This window comes from Physella acuta, unplaced genomic scaffold (assembly GCF_028476545.2).
Source record: "Physella acuta isolate Inbredline_101_S28 unplaced genomic scaffold, ASM2847654v3 ptg000247l, whole genome shotgun sequence".
NCBI classification, from domain to species: domain Eukaryota; kingdom Metazoa; phylum Mollusca; class Gastropoda; family Physidae; genus Physella; species Physella acuta.
The window spans coordinates 321047-339919 of record NW_026731766.1 but is presented as its reverse complement, the minus strand read 5'-3'; the positions used below and the strand labels follow the sequence as shown (position 1 = coordinate 339919).

Here is an 18873-nt window from a genome sequence, read left to right as displayed (position 1 = left end):
GAGTATTAGGGGAAACAAATCGGTGTGTGCTTTTAGACGCAAGATGTCAACACTAGGAATGGTGTATCAAGTAGTTTATGATAACAACCTAAACATGATGTAGTGTAGGTTATGATAACACAAACCCTAAACATGATGTATGAAGCAGGTTTTGATAACAGTAAACCGAAACATGATGTAGTGTAGGTTTTGATAACACTGAACCTAAATATGATGTAGTGTAGGTTTTGATAACACTGAACCTAAACATGATGTATGAAGCAGGTTTTGATGACACTAAACCGAAACATGTTGTATCAAGTAGGTTTGTATCAAGTAGGTTTTGATAACACTAAAACGTTTCAGTGAAGTTAAATGAATGTGCTCTTGAACCAGAGTAAGGGAAGTAAATACATTTAAATGGGTACAGCAACAAGGGCAACTCAAGTAGGTTTTGATAACACAAACCCTTAACATGATGTATCAAGTAGGTTTTGATAACACTGAACCTAAATATGATGTATGAAGCAGGTTTTGATAACACTAAACCGAAACATATTGTATCAAGTAGGTTTGTATCAAGTAGGTTTGGATAACACTAAACCTAAACAGGTTGTATTAAGTAGGTTTTGATAACACAAACCCTAAACATGATGTATCAAGTAGGTTTGTATCAAGTAGGTTTGGATTACACTAAACCTAAACATGTTGTAGTGTAGGTTTTGATAACACTAAACCTAAACATGATGTATGAAGCAGGTTTTGATAACAGTAAACCGAAACATGCTGTATCAAGTAGGTTTGTATCAAGTAGTTTTGGATAACACTAAACCTAAACAGGTTGTATTAAGTAGGTTTTGATAACACAAACCCTAAACATGATGTATGAAGCAGGTTTTGATAACACTAAACCGAAACATGCTGTATCAAGTAGGTTTGTATCAAGTAGTTTTGGATAACACTAAACCTAAACAGGTTGTATTAAGTAGGTTTTGATAACACAAACCCTAAACATGATGTATGAAGCAGGTTTTGATAACACTAAACCGAAACATGTTGTATCAAGTAGGTTTGTATCAAGTAGGTTTGGATTACACTAAACCTAAACATGTTGTAGTGTAGGTTTTGATAACACTGAACCTAAATATGATGTATCAAGTAGGTTTTGACAACACTAAAACGTTTCATTGAAGTAAAATGTATGTGCTCTTGAACCAGAGTAAGGGAAGTAAATACATTTAAATGGGTACAGCAACAAGTGCAGCTCAACGGTTTTCTTCGTATCTGATAAAGTAGGGGAGCTAACAATGACAAAACAAAAATAACATTGATCGATAAAGGTTAATTCCCTTGCTTTACTAAGTCTAAAGCCAAACGCAATGAAGAGAGGACAAAACAAAAAAGTTAAATTGTTTTAATGATTAATTTAATATCTAATTAGATGATTAATTAGACATGCGAAAATGCGAGATCCCATTATCTTTTAAAAGGGTGTGGGGTTGGGGTCAAATTACAAGATTTGACTAAAATAAAAAAAATAAAAAAGCATAACGGGTGACTATAGAAGTCGCTTGGGTTTGACTTCAGAGCGTCGACGAACATTCGTTTAAACACACAACAATGATCTACTGACGAGATTGAACGAAAGTGTCTTTTATAGATGGGGAGGGGTGGGGATAAGATTTAGGGACAAAGTACCTACGATCAAGTGAGAGGGGTGGGGGTGATTGAATTAAAGCAAACGCTGTTTGGAATTTGGACAATAAAAGCGCTTTTGTTCGTTCGAATTATTGTTATATTTTCTGTAGTGTGTGATGGTTGGGCTTTTTAAACATCATTTTAGATGAGGTCTAGTTTTATAAGTAGACTTATGATCGGGTGAAAGGTGTGGGGAGAGTAAATATTAGCAACATTTGCGCGACGCTGTTTATGGAACCACCAAATTGACTGCACGCAAGGTAAGAAGACAAATGTGTATATTCACGGAATTCGTTTTCTTATCCGCATTTTAATTGAATAGCAGTGTAGCACATTCTTGGTTTAAAATTAGTGGTAAGATAATCATAATACTGAACAAGTTGAACGTCTAGTATATATATATATATATATATATATATATATATATATATATATATATATATATATATATATATATATATATATATATATATATATATATACGCACACTCGCACGCACACACACGCACACCTTTATATATATACAAATCAGGTGTGTTACTGCGATCATAACAATAAATAATCGAATCGCGGTGATTGAGGAGATTGAGATGACAATCACCAGAGGTTTTTCAGGGGTGTTGAACATACCAATCGATACACAACTTTTACATGTAATATAGGCCATCTAAATTTGGAATCAAGATAACAAGGTGTGGTGGGCAAATGCAATGTTACCCTGAGATTTCCCCATAGGGGTGAGTATCTACGTGGATACCACCACGCTTGCGGAGAGGGTTAGGATAATCGTCCTTCACGAGCTAATGATAGTGGTTTAAAGCAAAATATTTTTAGTCGCAACATTGGTAGAGTCGAATTTTACAAATTATAAATTACTGAAAAGTAGAAAACAAAACAACTAGATAGCGGCGTTTGCTACGCCCATTGTCAGCTCGTATCTGAATAAAAGAACATTTTTAAAAAAAATACAATTTTTATGATGTTTTTTAAATGGGAAACATTTTTTTAAAACTAAAGATGCGCTCACCTCATTTTCATTCAGGGAATTGGGCTGTCCAGTTCAAGTAAATAACGTTATTACGTCTTTAAATAGACCTGACACAACTCTTTCAAATAATATTTCAAATGTTATTTTCCCGTCTCATAAAGATGACAAAGTTGTTGAAATTTTTAGTAGATTACTATAAACAGGTATTCAAAAGTACAAACTCTCCTTCATGGGTTCGTGTGTTAAAATATCTAACGTCTAAAATAACACAGAACCCAACCTTTCTAGGTAAATACCACATTTGGGCTATTGTCGCTAGCCCTATATAACGTTGAGTCCAAATTACGTGATTTTGTCCTTTGCTGCTACATTACTTTCAGTCCAAAGTAAATAGTTTACGACAGTAGCCGTTTACATTATTTTATCATAAAATTGTAGACTAGAAAAGAACACATATTTGAAAGAAACAATCTAACAAAATGGAAAAACAAAGTAATAACAAGTACATATTATTCGTAATAAATACGAAAAAGTTTTGCCTTGACACTAAAATTGAAATTCAATTATCTAACTGTAAGTGTAAACTGATTTAAAAAAAATACTTTTTGTGATTATATTTTTAAAAAATTATTCTTACTAATGGCAAAAACAAGCCATTATCAAGTAACAAAAATCGCATTTAAATTACATTAATACTTAGCAACAATGACGATATATGATACGCTAACAATTAATACCCAGTATAATAAAACCTAACTAGGATCTTTGTCGTTGATTAACAAAAGACATGTTGGGTACACAGGGTCCTGACTTTCCTCCAGAATTATTTTTGTCAAATCTTCGTTGGGTCTCAGCTGATGTTTCTTGAGCCTTGGGGTGGTGAGTAGCCTCAAACGCTGGGGGTAGGGCAGTGGGTAAATATAGGATGATTGTAGAAATCATTGGTGGAAATAGGATGATTGTAGAATCAAGTGTCAAAATTGGATGATTATAGAAACCATTGGTGAAAATAATATAATTGTAGAATCAGTAGTGAAAATAGGATGATTATAGAATCAATGGTGAAAAAAGGATAATTGTAGAATCAATGGTGAAAATAGATTATAGAATCAATGGTGAAAATAGATTATATAATTAGTGGTGAAAATGGGATGATTGTAGAATCAATTATGAAAATGATTATAGAATTAGTGCTGAAAATATATAAGGGGGTCATCCAAAAATGACGTCACGCTTTTTTGACGAATTTTTTCCTCCCCCCTCCCCTCCGTCACACGTCGTCTCAAAAAGCCAGACCCCACCTAAAATGACGTCATACCTCAACCTACAACCCCCCCCCCTCAAAATTGCAGTTGAATTTTTTTAAAACATCGATATTTTTCCAAAATCTTGTCTAAACTATTACAATTTATTAAAACAGTTATCTAAAGCGCGAAATAACGTCTAAAATTCGTTTTCTAACATTGCTTTTTTATAATGCAAAAATGTGACGTCGCAACATCTGAACCCCCACCCCTCCCCCTCATCACACATCGTCACAAAATTACGGACCCCCCTCCCACCCTACGAGTGTGACGTCATTTATGGACGACCCCTAAGAAACTATGACACCTGGTCAGATCTGACAACCTTACAGCTTGGCTTTTCCGAAGGTCTTCTTCTTCGTTCTTAATTTTTAGTGTTGGAAGGGATCGAGCCTTATCTGCCAGATGGTTTGAAGTCGAGACTTTTCGGGTTAGCAACCATGAGCTTTACCGACTCGACCACGCCGACCCTTCCGAAGGTAAAGCATTTTTTTGTATCCCCCCTCCCCCGGAGGGTCAATCTACAACTTCTCGAATTGACAAAAGGTTTTGACGTTGGGATTCTATTCCGATATATAGCTGATACAGGGCGCTGGTCAGTTTATGTCAGTCTTTTGCACTCGTCGAGTAGAGGTAGACTGAAAAAGGACGATGAAGGTCGGGATAACTACCCCACTTACCTGTACTAGTGTCCCTGGCGTCACCATCAAGCCCTGGACCATGAAGACGGGTATCAAGACCACACTGACCAGCGCCAATGTCCAGCCAATCCCGATAGCCCAGGACGGGAAGACGTAGGTGACGAACTTCCGCTTATAATCGACCTCGGAGTAGCTGACACAGCCCAGGGTGAAGATGGCCTGATGGGTACAGGATAAAATATTTCACATTCCCAAAATAAATATTACAAGTTCCCAAAATAAAGATTACAAGTTCCCAAAAAAATATTACATATTCCCAAACAAAATCCAACAAGTAACCAGACATCAGAGGCGTAGCCAGGATCGTCTCAAGGGTGGGGGTTTCCAATTTTTACCCAGGGGACAAACTTTCGATTTGCACCCCCCCTCAAACTATATATATATATATATATATATATATATATATATATATATATATATATATATATATATATATATATATATATATATATATATATATATATATATATATATATATATATATATATATATATATATATATATACCGAGGGGTCTATGGGGGAGGGGGTTATGACCCCCCTTACCCCCCCTGCCTACGCCACTGCCAGACATAATCTTACAAGTTCCCAAACAAAATCTTACATGTAACCGACATAATCTTGAAAGTTAAAAGCCATAAACGTGTTAGTTATTTATAGGTGTTCAAGCTAGAGATTTGACCTGGTTGGTGGTGGTGTTCGCTAACTCTCGACCACCATGTCACTATCTTCAATTAGCTTGTAATTCTATGGTATCAAAATACCGATACAATGAAAGTGATTTTAAGTTTTGTAAAGTAGTGTCGTAAAGAAATAAGATCCTACCAGAGTGTAGAAGGGACTGAGAAACGCCCAAAAGACCCGGATGTACCACCTGAACAGTTTTGTTCCCAACTTGTGCTGGAACCCAAACATGATGATCAGGTTGTCACAGAATCGATCAACACCTGGGTAGATAACATTCATTTACTGTAAGTCTATTCAACTTTGATGGTTACATGTAATATGTTAAAGTCTCATTAAAATAGCTGGTTACAAGCGACTAATAGACTGTCAACCCTACCATAGACATAGACGACAACCAGACACTCAACCACAGCCACCTACCATAGACATAGGCGACAACTAGACACTCAACAACAGCCACCTACCATAGACATAGGCGACAACCAGACACTCAACCACCTACCATAGACATAAGCGACAACTAGACAACCACATCCACCTACCATAGACATAGGCGACAACTAGACAACCACAACCACCTACCATAGACATAGGCGACAACTAGACACTCAACAACAGCCACCTACCATAGACATAGACGACAACTAGACACTCAACCACCTAACAGAGACATAGACGACAACTAGACAACCACATCCACCTACCATAGACATAGACGACAACCACAACCACCTACCATAGACATAGGCCACAACTAGACACTCAACCACATCCACCTACCATAGACATAGGCGACAACTAGACACTCAACCACCTACCATAGACATAGGCGACAACTAGACAACCAAATACACCTACCATAGACATAGGCGACAACTAGACACTCAACCACATCCACTTCCATAGACATAGGCGACAACTAGACAACCACAACCACCTACCTTAGACATAGGCGACAACTAGACACTCAACCACCTACCATAAACATAGACGACAACTAGGCACTCAACCACCTACCATGGACATAGACGACAAATAGACACTCAACCACCTATAGTAGATGACAACTAGACACTCAAAAACCTACCATAGACATAGACGACAACTAGACAACCACATCCACCTACCATAGACATAGACGACAACTAGACACCCAACCACCTACCGTAGACGAAAACTAGACACTCAACAACCTACCATAGACATAGGCGAAAACTAGACAACCACATCCACCTACCATAGACATAGGCGACAACTAGACACTCAACCACAGCCACCACCATCACGATCCTGCTGGCTGAGTAGTAATCAAAAAGTTGGAACACGTACATCCCACCCTGAAACAATTCTCAAATATATATATATATATATATATATATATATATATATATATATATATATATATATATATATATATATATATATATGTTCTACATTACAGTAAAATAGCTTTATAATGAATATGCGATTGAAATGAGGCAGGTAAAACAATGACTTAGCGCGAACTAAATCTTACATACAACACAGCTGAGTTCTAGGAAACATGAGCGCTATCTTGTGTTTACCAATACACATTCAGTCCAGGAAAACAATGGTTGCTTCCAGCCACCACAGTTTACTACCGCTTTAGCCGATTACTGATGTTATGGCTAAGACTGGGCTAGCCAGAAGTCTTGGCTGGCCAGAAGAATAGGCTGGCCAGAAGAATAGGCTGGCCAGAAGAATAGGCTGGCCAGAAGACTAGGCTAGCCAGAAGACTAGGCTAGCCAGAAGACTAGGCTATCCAGAAGACTAGGCTAGCCAGAAGACTAGGCTAGCCAGAAAGTGATAAAGGCGGTACCATGCTTCAATTATACATTGTATTGCGGTGATCGTTAATAAATAATTCTTGTGACGAGTACTCACCTCAGTGACCATCGACAGACCGATGATGTAGCAGACGACACAGACTATAGCCGTGAACATTTCTTTGCGGTAGCCCCGTCTTAAGACGTCTGGACACAGGTCAACACAGGCGGTGATGAAACCCTCGACCCCAACAAACTGAAACACGTTTGGTCAGACATGAGCTTGTTTTCACCGTTAAAATATTCGAGAACGCTGATGCATGATGGTTAACAAACCAGAGAACAGAATGACTCGATTGAAATACACAAGAAGGCTAAATACAATTGTTGGTTGACTATCTATTTAAAATATTCATATTGTAGTTTGTATCCCAGCAACTTAGCCGTGGCTTTTAAAGCTTTGTCCCCCTCTCTGGCTCGGGATGGTGAGGTATGGCTATAATACATTAATCTGGCAGTAGGACCTAATGACCTACCTACCTCTCTATGATCTAATGACCTACCAACCTGTCTATGACCTAATGACCTACCCACCTGACTATCCAAGCCGAGCAGTATGACCTAATGACCTACCAACCTGCCTATGACCTAATGACCTACCAACCTGCCTATGACCTAATGACCTTCCAACCTGCCTATGACCTAATGACCTACCAACCTGCCTATGATCTAATGACCTACCAATCTGACAATGACCTACCTACCTGACTATCCAGGCCTAGCAGTATGATCAAATGACCTACCAACCTGTCTATGACCTAATGACCTACCCACCTGACTATCCAAGCCTAACAGTATGAGCATGATGAAGAAACAAGCCGACCAAAACGGCGCTAAAGGCATCTGGGAAACAGCTTCAGGGTAGGCAATGAAGGCCAGGCCTGGACCTGGGGAAACAGTTATCGTTCTTGATTTTACAAAGTCTCCTTATTTTTTTTTAATGTATATCAATTAAAACTATTTTTTGACATATAACTTGAACAGTTTAACTGTGTTACTTAACGACATTAAAAAAGGATAATGAGCTCACCTGACTCGGCAACGTCCTCTACTGAAACATTTTGTTTGAAGGCCATGAAGCCTAGGATGGAGAAGATGACGAAGCCGGCGAGGAGACTTGTGAATGTGTTGACGATGGCGAAGATGAGGCTGTCTCTAGACATTCGAGGGGAGAGAAGAAGATCAATGAACGATGAAAAAATGTTGATGGTAAGGTAAAACACCAAGTGGCAAAATAATGCATGTTAGAGATAAAGGCAAATAACTAGCGAAAATGAAACTATCTATCAATCATTCCACTGCTCTTATTTGGGTCGGGGTAGAAGATTTTCTTATACTTTTCCGCCATCTGTCTTTTTACTCTGTAGGTCTGAGTAGTTCTGAAACGAACGGACAGCCCAGTCCAATCTATGATGTCATCCATCCAATGACGTCTTTACCTTTCCTTCCAGTACTGGCAATGTCCCCTGCGTTATTATTTTGGATATGCCGTTGGTTCGTGCGACACGCTCATGGCATCTCATATTATTTTTTGTTGTTTTGTTTTGAATATGCTCAGTAGACTCTAAAAGCGACCAATCGCATTAATTATCTTTTTATGAACTAAATGAAACACAGGTTGGTGGTAAAGGCCAAACTGATTAGGGAAATTAAAAAAAAAATTCTACCTGAAACAGTTGTGATGAAATTTGTTGTAGCTCCCCAATGCTGTCAAGGTACCCAGCGAGATGGAGTAGGAGAAGAATATTTGTGTGCCAGCATCTACCCAAACCTGTACAAAAATAACTGTTAAAATAGTTTATTATAGACAAACCTTACCCATACTTGTACAACAATAACGGTTAAAATAGTTTATCATAGACAAGCATTCACCCATATCTTTACAACGGCAACGGTTAAAATAGTTTACTACAGACAATAATAGCAAGTGACAAAACATCTAAAGATAAGAACATAATAAAAGTTCTCCGGCAGATCGCTGGCAAACATGACCGGCCCAAGTAAATGTCGACCAGGTAGCCGACTGATCGCTGGCAAACATGACCGGCCCAAGTGAATGTCGACCAGGTAGCCGACTGATCGCTGGCAAACATGACCGGCCCAAGTGAATGTCGACCAGGTAGCCGACTGATCGCTGGCAAACATGACCGGCCCAAGTGAATGTCGACCAGGTAGCCGACTGATCGCTGGCAAACATGACCGGCCCAAGTGAATGTCGACCAGGTAGCCGACTGATCGCTGGCAAACATGACCGGCCCAAGTGAATGTCGACCAGGTAGCCGGCTGATCGCTGGCAAACATGACCGGCCCAAGTGAATGTCGACCAGGAGGAAGTTTCTTTGACGCCGCGCCACCAAAAATATTTTGGTGTTGTGGCGCCCCTAATATTTTGGTGTTGTGGCGCCCCTAATATTTTGGTGTTGTGGCGCCCCTAATATTTTGGTGTTGTGGCGCCCCTAACGATTCGGCCCCCCTCCCCACTGGGACAGTCATTAACCTGCCCAAGATTGCCTTCAATTAGTCAATCATTTGTTGGAGGAGTAATTCTTAATTAGTTATTGTTTTAATTAGGTTTAGTTTTAACATGTAATGCACATTTTAATAATAGTCGTCAGCTTATGGGCACAGAGCCGCACTTGGCTCTAAGTCTAGGTACAATCAGCCATTTTTAATTAGCTTTATGTAATATCTACTTACACATCAATGCAAAATGTTTACAGAAAAAAACGTACAAAGTAGTATCTAATATATTTGGTAACAGTACTAAAAAATAAATTCTAACATACAGTTACTCTTTAGGATCGGGCGGTTCTTGGATGAATTGGTCTATGCTCTGCAGATCTGCAGGTGCCCCATATAGTTTTTCCTTAAATGGGGTGTGTAGGGGCCAGTGTTTGGATTGCACCTGGCTGTATAAGGAGCAGTCCTTCATGTTTCTATAACCTATTCATGTAAGAGCTAGTGTTCTCTATGCACCGTCGCCATTACTATCCCTAACGTCAGTGTACCCATCATAGCAGGAAGGCAGTCACGATATCTAGCCACGGATCTTTCAGATGGGCCGTCCTGCGCTCTACCGTTCAATCATGTCGCCCCACCATAACTTCCATTGATTCCTTCAAACTGTTTATCATACTTACCGACCTGCCTATTCAAGCCTAGACCTAATGATCTACCAATCTGTCTATCACCTAATGACTTACACGACGAAGATAGTGTCCAGTTACTTTAAAAGACATGCTAACCCTCACTTAGTCGGCTACATTATATAATCCGATTTCTGAGGTTACCTGAGCATCGGCAAGGCGCTCCCACTTGGGGTCGAGGTAATACAACAGCCCCTGGGTGGACCCCTCCAGCGTGACGCCCCTGACTAGTAAGATGAACATGAAGACGTAAGGGCTACTGGCAGTGAAGTACATGACCTGGGGACGTTAAAACATTTGGCCAGTTCAATACAGTAAAAATCCATTTCAGAACAACAAGTCTTTAGGTAGATGAAGTAGAGTATATTTATTTTTACCTCAACATACCTTGAACCAAACTTTAGAGTTTTAAGGTTATTAATCGTGTGCTCTGACGCTTGATTATATTTTATGCTACTTAAATCAACGCAAGACGCTGCTATTAGACAATATACAAAATATAAATATACAACGTAATATCCCGACTGCGGAAATTGATTAAAATAGGTATTGAAACGTCATAAAATGGTAAGAAGTCATACAATAGTGTGATCATAAGTGGGAGATGTCAGCAGTAGCTAGGTCATAGGATGGCTGGAGATCTTGCCATAGTACACACACGCCACTAGTTCCCATATGTTGATCGCTTTTCACCTCTACCACTTAAAAAGTCATGGTTCAATAAAGACAATCAGGTGTCACATGGATTTTAATAAAACAAATATAATAAAGCTTTATAGCAAAAAGCTTTTAATTACACGAAAATTGAAAATAAAACTGATCTGCTTTCTTTCATAAAAGCTTTGGTCGCTAAATTATATAAAAAATGTCAAACCAAACCTTTTATGAAAATAAATCGGGAGTGATCTCCCCTAAACTTTCTCGAACATTCTTATATAACTTGGAATATAGACATGATTTTTAATAACTTAAACTTTTAAAAATAGAATAGAATCTCATTGAAAAAAGAATTGCGCACCAAGCGAACGCCAAAACAAAATGTGCATAAAAGTGCGCAATATTATTAGTACTTTATAAATTTACATGCGTTTTTTGAGAAATCGGAAATAGCGTAAATTAGTACTTCCGGTCAACGGAAATTGCTCAAAATTTGACAGAAGGTAGAGAATTAGATCTTTTATTTACTTTTGAAATTTCATCTATCTATCTGAAATAGTACTCAAGTTATAGGCTTTTGAAAAATTCAAAGTAGAAAAAGTACCACTTTCGGTTATCGGAAATAGCTCAAAAGTTGATACAGATCTACGATTTTGATAAAATACTTATATATGAAATTTCATCAACCTAGCTTTAACGGTACTCAAGTTATCGTGTTTACACACAGACAGACACACAGACATACTGACAAGATTGCAAAATTATGTTTATCCGTATCAGTGAGGTGTAAAACGTCGAGATTTGTAAAAATCTCGATTTTTTTTTGCACGATTACAAGACTTTCTCTATACTTCGTATATACGAGAAAGTAAAAAGCAGATTAGTTTTATTTTCTTAGTTTCTGCGCATTTAAAATCTTGTTGCTGTAAAGGGTGTTTATACTTTTTATAATGTTTCTACTGATTCCTATTTAATGAAGACGACACGACTAAAAATATTTGTCTTAAAACACAAACGTTATCTGAAAGACGTTTAACTTCCACATGAAAGCAGCCGTCCTTGGAAATATTTTATAGACGACAGTAAGTTCTTCATCTTGTTACCTCCCCTTAGTTTAAAATCGTTTAAATATTTTATTATCTGCCCTTAATAGCCTTCACCAGACTGTTAAGGTGATTGCGTCTAGCTAGTTATCTCCCCTTTTGTTATTGAATATAGTAATTACCGAGTGATTTAATTTTGTTATCTCCCCTTAGTTCAGAAAACGGGTAATTAATTTAAAATGACGAATTAAATATCTAATTAAATTTAAAAAGCTAGACTTGTATTATCATTGAAGTGGAAGGAAATCGCTGCATTATAAGTCGGTTAAAATTGATTGACAAGATTTGCCACAAACCCACAAACAAACAAATAAACAAGCAAAAATGAATTTTTAAAATATTTAAATTGCGTATTTCTCTTTAAAATGTATAAACTTTTGAAATAAAATGTTGTCTACTGGGTTCGAGTTTACCACCTACTTACCTTCCCTGACGACTTAATCCCTTTACAGATGCAGACGTAGACGATGACCCAGGCCAGCAGCAGACACAGGGCGTTGTCCCACTTGATGGTACCTGGTTCTCCTACCCCAGAGGACAGGCCCAGCACTTTACGTCTGGTGGGGGGTATAAAAGTAGTCTTAGGACAGGTCAAGTACTTTACGTCTGATGGGGGTATAATAGTAGTCTTAGGACAGGCCCAGCACTTTACAGACATTAATCTTAAGACAGGCCCAGTACTTTACGTCTGGTGGGGGTATAAAAGTAATCTTAGGACAGGCCAGTACTTTACGTCTGGTGGGGGGTATAAAAGTAATCTTAAGACAGGCCAGTACTTTACGTCTGGTGGGGGTATAAAAGTAGTCTTAAGACAGGCCAAGCACTATACGTCTGGTGGGGGTATAAAAGTAATCTTAAGACAGGCCCAGTACTTTAGTCTGGTGGGAGTATAAAAGTAATCTTAAGACAGGCCCAGTACTTTACGTCTGGTGGGGGGTGGGGGTAAGACAGACACTAATCATAAGACAGGCCCAGTACTTTACGTCTGGGGTGGGGTGTAATGTAGACACACATCTTACGCTTACACGTACTTACACTTTAACGTATTACAAGCACATACATTTTTAAAATAAAACTTACACTTAAAAGTGCTTACAGAGTTAACCTATTAAATTTACACGTGCATAATTTAAACTAAAGCCTAACACACGCGTCTACACTAAAAAATAATCCATAGGTGTGAGTTCGCTTACATTTAAACATAACCTTTTGTCATATTTGCATACAGTTTAAGCATAAGTCGTGCATTTACATGACAATAAATTCAATACACAGCCTTTGAATTAACATTAGCAAACAAATGACATTCAAAACTAAACGTCAATTAGTTTGAACGGACCACATTAAAGTCAAGGGGGAGTGAGAGAAACAGCTGTTGTGCACTGCAATAAAATAAATTCTTTGACTGTTGATCTTGTTTATCGCTACATGAGAAGTTCTATACAAATAAAAACTACTGATATGCAAATATAGTATGTTATAAATTAGACCACGCACACACACTTACTGCTGTAGATGATTTAGAAGTAGAGAAAGTAGCAATATATTATGAAGGTGTTAAAACTAACTAAAAATTGAAGATGGATTATTGCAAAAGCAAAACTTACTCCCAAAATTCCGTGACAGGATCTGACGTCATGGCCTTGGGAATAATCTGGAACATGCCCCCGGTTCCGTTGTCCAGTAGTTGCGTGACGTCAGAGATCCCGCCCACGCCGAGACTGTCCGAGACGTTGAAGGAAGTTTCCAGAACGCCGCCCAGCGACACGTTCGGGAGGTTCACATTGCCGCCGGACACGTTGCTGAAGGTCAAGGTCGGGGCATCGAACGTGGAGCAGTTGGGCGTGTTCCAGGCGTTGTGGCAGTGGGACCAGGGGAGGGTGGGGGTGAAGGAGGCGAAGATGTAGTAGAACGCCCAGGAGAGGATGATGTTGTACTCACAGTTGAGGAGAAACACGATGACGGCGGTGGCGTAACCAATACCTGCACATAGAAAATTTGGATCCACTCAGATAAAGAAACGGGATAGGACGTAACCAATACCTGCACATAGAAAATTTGGATCCACTCAGATAAAGAAACGGGATAGGACGTAACCAATACCTGCATACAGAAAATTTGGATCCACTCAGATAAAGAAACGGTACAGGACGTAACCAATACCTGCATACAGAAAATTTGGATCCACTCAGATAAAGAAACGGTACAGGACGTAACCAATACCTGCATACAGAAAATTTGGATCCACTCAGATAAAGAAACGGGATAGGATGCAACTAATACTTAAGTACAGAAAATTTAAATTCACTCAGATAAAGAAAAGGGATAGGACATACGCTTAGCAAGTCAACGACCAACAAAGCGTTATAAACCCTTGAATGGAATTCCCAGTAGTGAAAGAAGAAAGACGCAGGCCGTAAACAGTTTGTGAAAGGAAGTTTTGCATAAACTGGTATCAGAAAGATAAGTTACAGCTGGAAACATTTGGAAAAATTCGCAGAGGAATTATAAGTTTCAACTGGGGACATTTGGAGAATTTAGAAAAAGAAAAGCCAGTTAGCACTGAACATTTGGAGAAACGAGTCCAGGACTGAGTTGCCTGGAAGAATTTTGTCGGCATCCTGTATTAAACCAGAACGACAGGCCAGCTACTACTACATTGTTACTTCAGTTGTTTTTGCAGACCTTCAATTTTGATAGTAACGATGTATAGAACTCACATACATTGGAGCAATATTGACAAATGGGCGTTGGTATTCATTACTTGTGGTCAAGGCTGCTTTTTTAATTAATGGGGGAGGGGGTTACACGTTTCTAATGAATATCAATTAATCTTCAAATATTGCAGATTTTAGTAAATTTTGTCAAATCGAAAAAAGACAAAAAAAAAAAGATCTATAAGGTTTTAAAAAAATCCAGTTCATATTTCATTTTAGAATTTACATCATCAGGCAAAATAAAAATTATGTATATGCATCGAACATTAACATTAATTAGTGTTAAGAATCACCTAGGCCGTTATAAATATACATTACTTGTCAACACAGCCTTGACATTGAAGTCGTTTAATGTATGTAAACAGATACAACACCCGCAGCCATAGCAGTTTCAGTAGATGACCCGCTTACACCCAGCACGATTCGGGGCACGAGGCACGATTCGGGGCACGAGGCACGATTCGGGATACGAGGCACGATTCGGGGCACGATTCGCGGCACGATTCGGGATACGAGGCACGATTCGGGATACGGGGCACGATTCGGGATACGGGGCACGATTCGGGATACGAGGCACGATTCGGGATACGGGGCACGATTCGGGATACGGGGCACGATTCGGGATACGGGGCACGATTCGGGATACGGGGCACGATTCGGGATACGAGGCACGATTCGGGATACGGGGCACGATTCGGGATACGAGGCACGATTCGGGATACGAGGCACGATTCGGGATACGAGGCACGATTCGGGATACGGGGCACGATTCGGGATACGGGGCACGATTCGGGGCACAAAGCACGATTCAGGATACGAGGCACGATTCGGGTACGATTCGGGATACGAGGCACGATTCGGGATACGAGGCACGATTCGGGATACGAGGCACGATTCGGGATACGAGGCACGATTCGGGATACGAGGCACGATTCGGGATACGAGGCACGATTCGGGATACGAGGCACGATTCGGGACACGATTCAGACAACAATTCGGAACACGAAAATGGTAAAATATTTGTTTCCTTATTGTGGTTGCTAAACTTAAATGTATGGTGAAATGTGCGTTGTTTGTGATACATTAGAAGACTGACTTTAAGCTCCGTAATTTTTTTTTAATTTCATCTCCTTACAGGAAGTGCGGTGCTTGAAAACAGCTGTAGAAAAATGAGTAATTTCTCGCTCGGCATTCTCCAACAGTCAAGTTGTATGTGACGTTGTCTTGATAAACAATGCAAATGGCGCCCTAGCTACATCGATTCGGGCGCCACCACATGGTGAAATCTATTGTTCAAAAGTTCTTTCATGGCTTAAAGTAATGTATGCACATAAATGTGAATATTTTTGGTCATGACAAAAGAGTATAGAATTTTCTTTAAAAATGTCAAAAAGGTATTGTGAAACACACCACCTGTTTAGGATGTACATAGACAAGTTTCTAAGGGGAGGTCACTCTCTGAGTCATGGCATGGAGATAATACAACATTACATTTAAAAAAAAAATGCTAATATTGTTACACGAGCCGACCCGCGGCGTATCATACGCCGCTATTTAGTTGTTTTATTTTCTACTTTTCAGTAATTCATAATTTGTGAATTCAACAGTACCAATGCTGCCATTGAAAATATTTGCTTTAAAACACTACCCCCCCCTTTTTCCCTCAACCCCTATACCCCCCTCCCCACCCCCCCCCCCCGTGAAAGCAGCCTCCTCTTAGTTACCTCCTCTAAGTTTAAAATCGTTTCAAACTAAATTATCTGCCCCTAATAGCCGTCACTAAACCCGTCTCTACGAATGTAAACATTTAGAGTGAACACCGCTCACCAGACCATGTAAGGGTGGGGGTGGTAGTGATAGAGAGGAAGAGAGGGGACTGCAAGGCGCGCTTGCAGCTTGTTTTCTAACGTCTCCCAGAAGAGAATTATATATATAGATACTTGTTAAATTTTCATTATTTACTATAAATTGTTGATTAATCTTTTAACTATATGTATTAAAATATTTCTCTTTTCTTTCACAACACTGGTGAGTAATTTTATATTAAAGTACGCATTTCTTGACCATACAATGGAGATTGGTGAATGTAGGCCCCTAAACGCTGGGACCGATTATTGCAAGCCTTCAAAGAGGGGCGCTATGTTCCACGGAGCCATGTTAAATTGACTTTTAAAAATTAGTGTCATTGTTTCCCTATAATATTTAGATGTGTGTTTTTAGCTGTGACTGACAACCTCTGACCTTTAAAGAGGGGCGCTATGTTCCACGGAGCCATGTTAAATTGACTTTTAAAAATTAGTGTCATTTTTCTACTTGAATATTTACATGTAATTTGTTAGCTAGGACTGATCACCACCGACCTTTAAAGAGAGGCGCTATCTTCCACGGGCCGATGCCGCCCTCGCTCATAAACTGTCCGAGGGCAACTTCCAGGAAAAACATTGGGATACCTCCAAGGAAGACGGCGATGAAGTATGGAACCAAGAAGGCACCTGCAAGACAAATACATCGCCCGTTAGATTTAAAAGTAGATCTATATCATAAGTAACTCTACGAGAAAACAGTACATAAATACAAATCAAGAATTCACATTTTCATTTTTCGGACACAGTTAACTAAGGTTGCAAAATCTTTTCAATTATTGTAACTGAATAGCAACATACGTACAGCTATAAATAGTCTAAAGAATTCCCTTACCTCCAGATTTTGTAACAAACGTATTGCTATAAATAGTCTAAAGAATTCCCTTACCTCCACATTTTGTAACAAACGTATTGCTATAAATAGTCTAAAGAATTCCCTTACCTTCCATTTTGTAACAAATGTACTGCTATAAATAGTCGATAGAATTCCCTTACCTCCACCATTTCGGTAACACAGGAACGGGAATCTCCACACGTTGCCAAGACCAACAGAAAACCCGATGCACGCGACGAGAAAGTCCAGTTTCTTGGCCCATACCTCGCGTGTCCGGAGCTTTGGCCGGCGTCGTCCGCCGCTGGACACCTCCACCTCATGGCCGTGGTCCATCTTCAGTACCTCCCTATCCATCCCCTGCTTGCCTGTCAATGACAACTAATTGTTTACGGGGGAGAAAACCACGACAAACTAGGCTTCCTCGGCCTACTACTGTTTGATAGTTAATTAACATTTCCGCTGCGCTGAGAGGTAACATAAACATAAAAACTTGTCGTGAATGACAGGAACCTACTTACTGTGACCTACTAGAGGAATCACCGACTTAATTTATTGGTCCATTATACTTAAAACTGTTATGGTATTTACAAAAATTCAACCCCTTTTCGTTGGAGTATATCAACGTATTCACAAAATATGTTATTAGTATTTTCGTTATGTTTTAAATGCAAATCATGCATATGAATCTACATAAAAATTATAATTTCTTATTCTGCTAGGCTAAAGACCATGTCGAATTATATTTACTTTCTTTTAAAATCATTTCTTCTTTCTTCGTTCTTGATTTTATAATTGGAGATCTCTTCCAAAATAATTAAGTGTTACGTGTCAACATGTTAGGCATTATATATTTAGTCCGTTGACATCGACTTCAGCTTTTATTTCTAAATGTGCTACCACTGATTAATATATAAATATGGTGGATATAAATTCTGTTTTAAAATACCAACGAAATACAAGTATCGAATTAACATTTTATAATTAATTAGTCATTTGTTAATTACACTTACAATTATAAGCAATACAAACCCCTTACACTTTATTATATCTATAAAAAATTAATCCGTTAAAGTGGATGATCCACCACATCAGAAAACATAACTATATCTGACGAAGATTATCGGCGAAAGTATTAATACTGTCTAACAAAGATGCCGTGTGCCTATCTAAACAGCCTAGCACTGTGCTACACACTATGTTGTACATCTTCCTATTTATGACTTAAGGCGGCGAGGTAACTTTTTAATGAGTGCTGTATTTTCAAAGGTTCTAAATATGTCTCCGGCCAATCCGCGCATTGGCCGGCCAATCCGGGGTTTGGCCGCACTTCGGGCTTTGACCGTAACATAT

General features: G+C 39.0%; 1 protein-coding gene across 2 annotated transcripts; it reads right to left on the bottom strand.

Moving 5' to 3' along the window:
- Positions 1–2165: 2165 nt before the first annotated feature.
- Positions 2166–18660, bottom strand: LOC131938538 (sodium- and chloride-dependent taurine transporter). 2 transcript variants are annotated; one of them, XM_059296607.1, is made up of 15 exons: positions 18560–18660; positions 17685–17888; positions 17187–17318; positions 13717–14092; positions 12534–12666; positions 10494–10628; positions 8871–8974; positions 8234–8358; positions 7978–8090; positions 7262–7399; positions 6628–6693; positions 5821–5854; positions 5495–5616; positions 4650–4829; positions 2166–3561 (listed from the first exon to the last, which is right to left on the bottom strand). In XM_059296607.1, the coding sequence occupies exons 2-15, from the start codon at positions 17875–17877 to the stop codon at positions 3418–3420; spliced, it is 1995 nt and encodes a 664-aa protein (XP_059152590.1). In that variant the 5' UTR covers positions 17878–17888; positions 18560–18660; the 3' UTR covers positions 2166–3417. The 2 variants fall into 2 exon arrangements, with proteins under 2 accessions (XP_059152590.1, XP_059152589.1); XM_059296606.1 differs by lacking the exon at positions 5821–5854 and having other exon boundaries at positions 6594–6693.
- Positions 18661–18873: the final 213 nt, after the last annotated feature.

Bases quoted from the DNA above. Each gene is read 5' to 3' on its own strand.
- LOC131938538 (XM_059296606.1), bottom strand. From the start codon at position 17,877: ATGGATAGGGAGGTACTGAAGATGGACCACGGCCATGAGGTGGAGGTG. The intron at 6,694-7,261 runs GTGAGTACTCGT...GAATTGTTTCAG, and splicing joins GTCTGTCGATGGTCACTGAG to GGTGGGATGTACGTGTTCCA. The intron at 4,830-5,494 runs GTAGGATCTTAT...TGTACCCATCAG, and splicing joins TCAGTCCCTTCTACACTCTG to GCCATCTTCACCCTGGGCTG.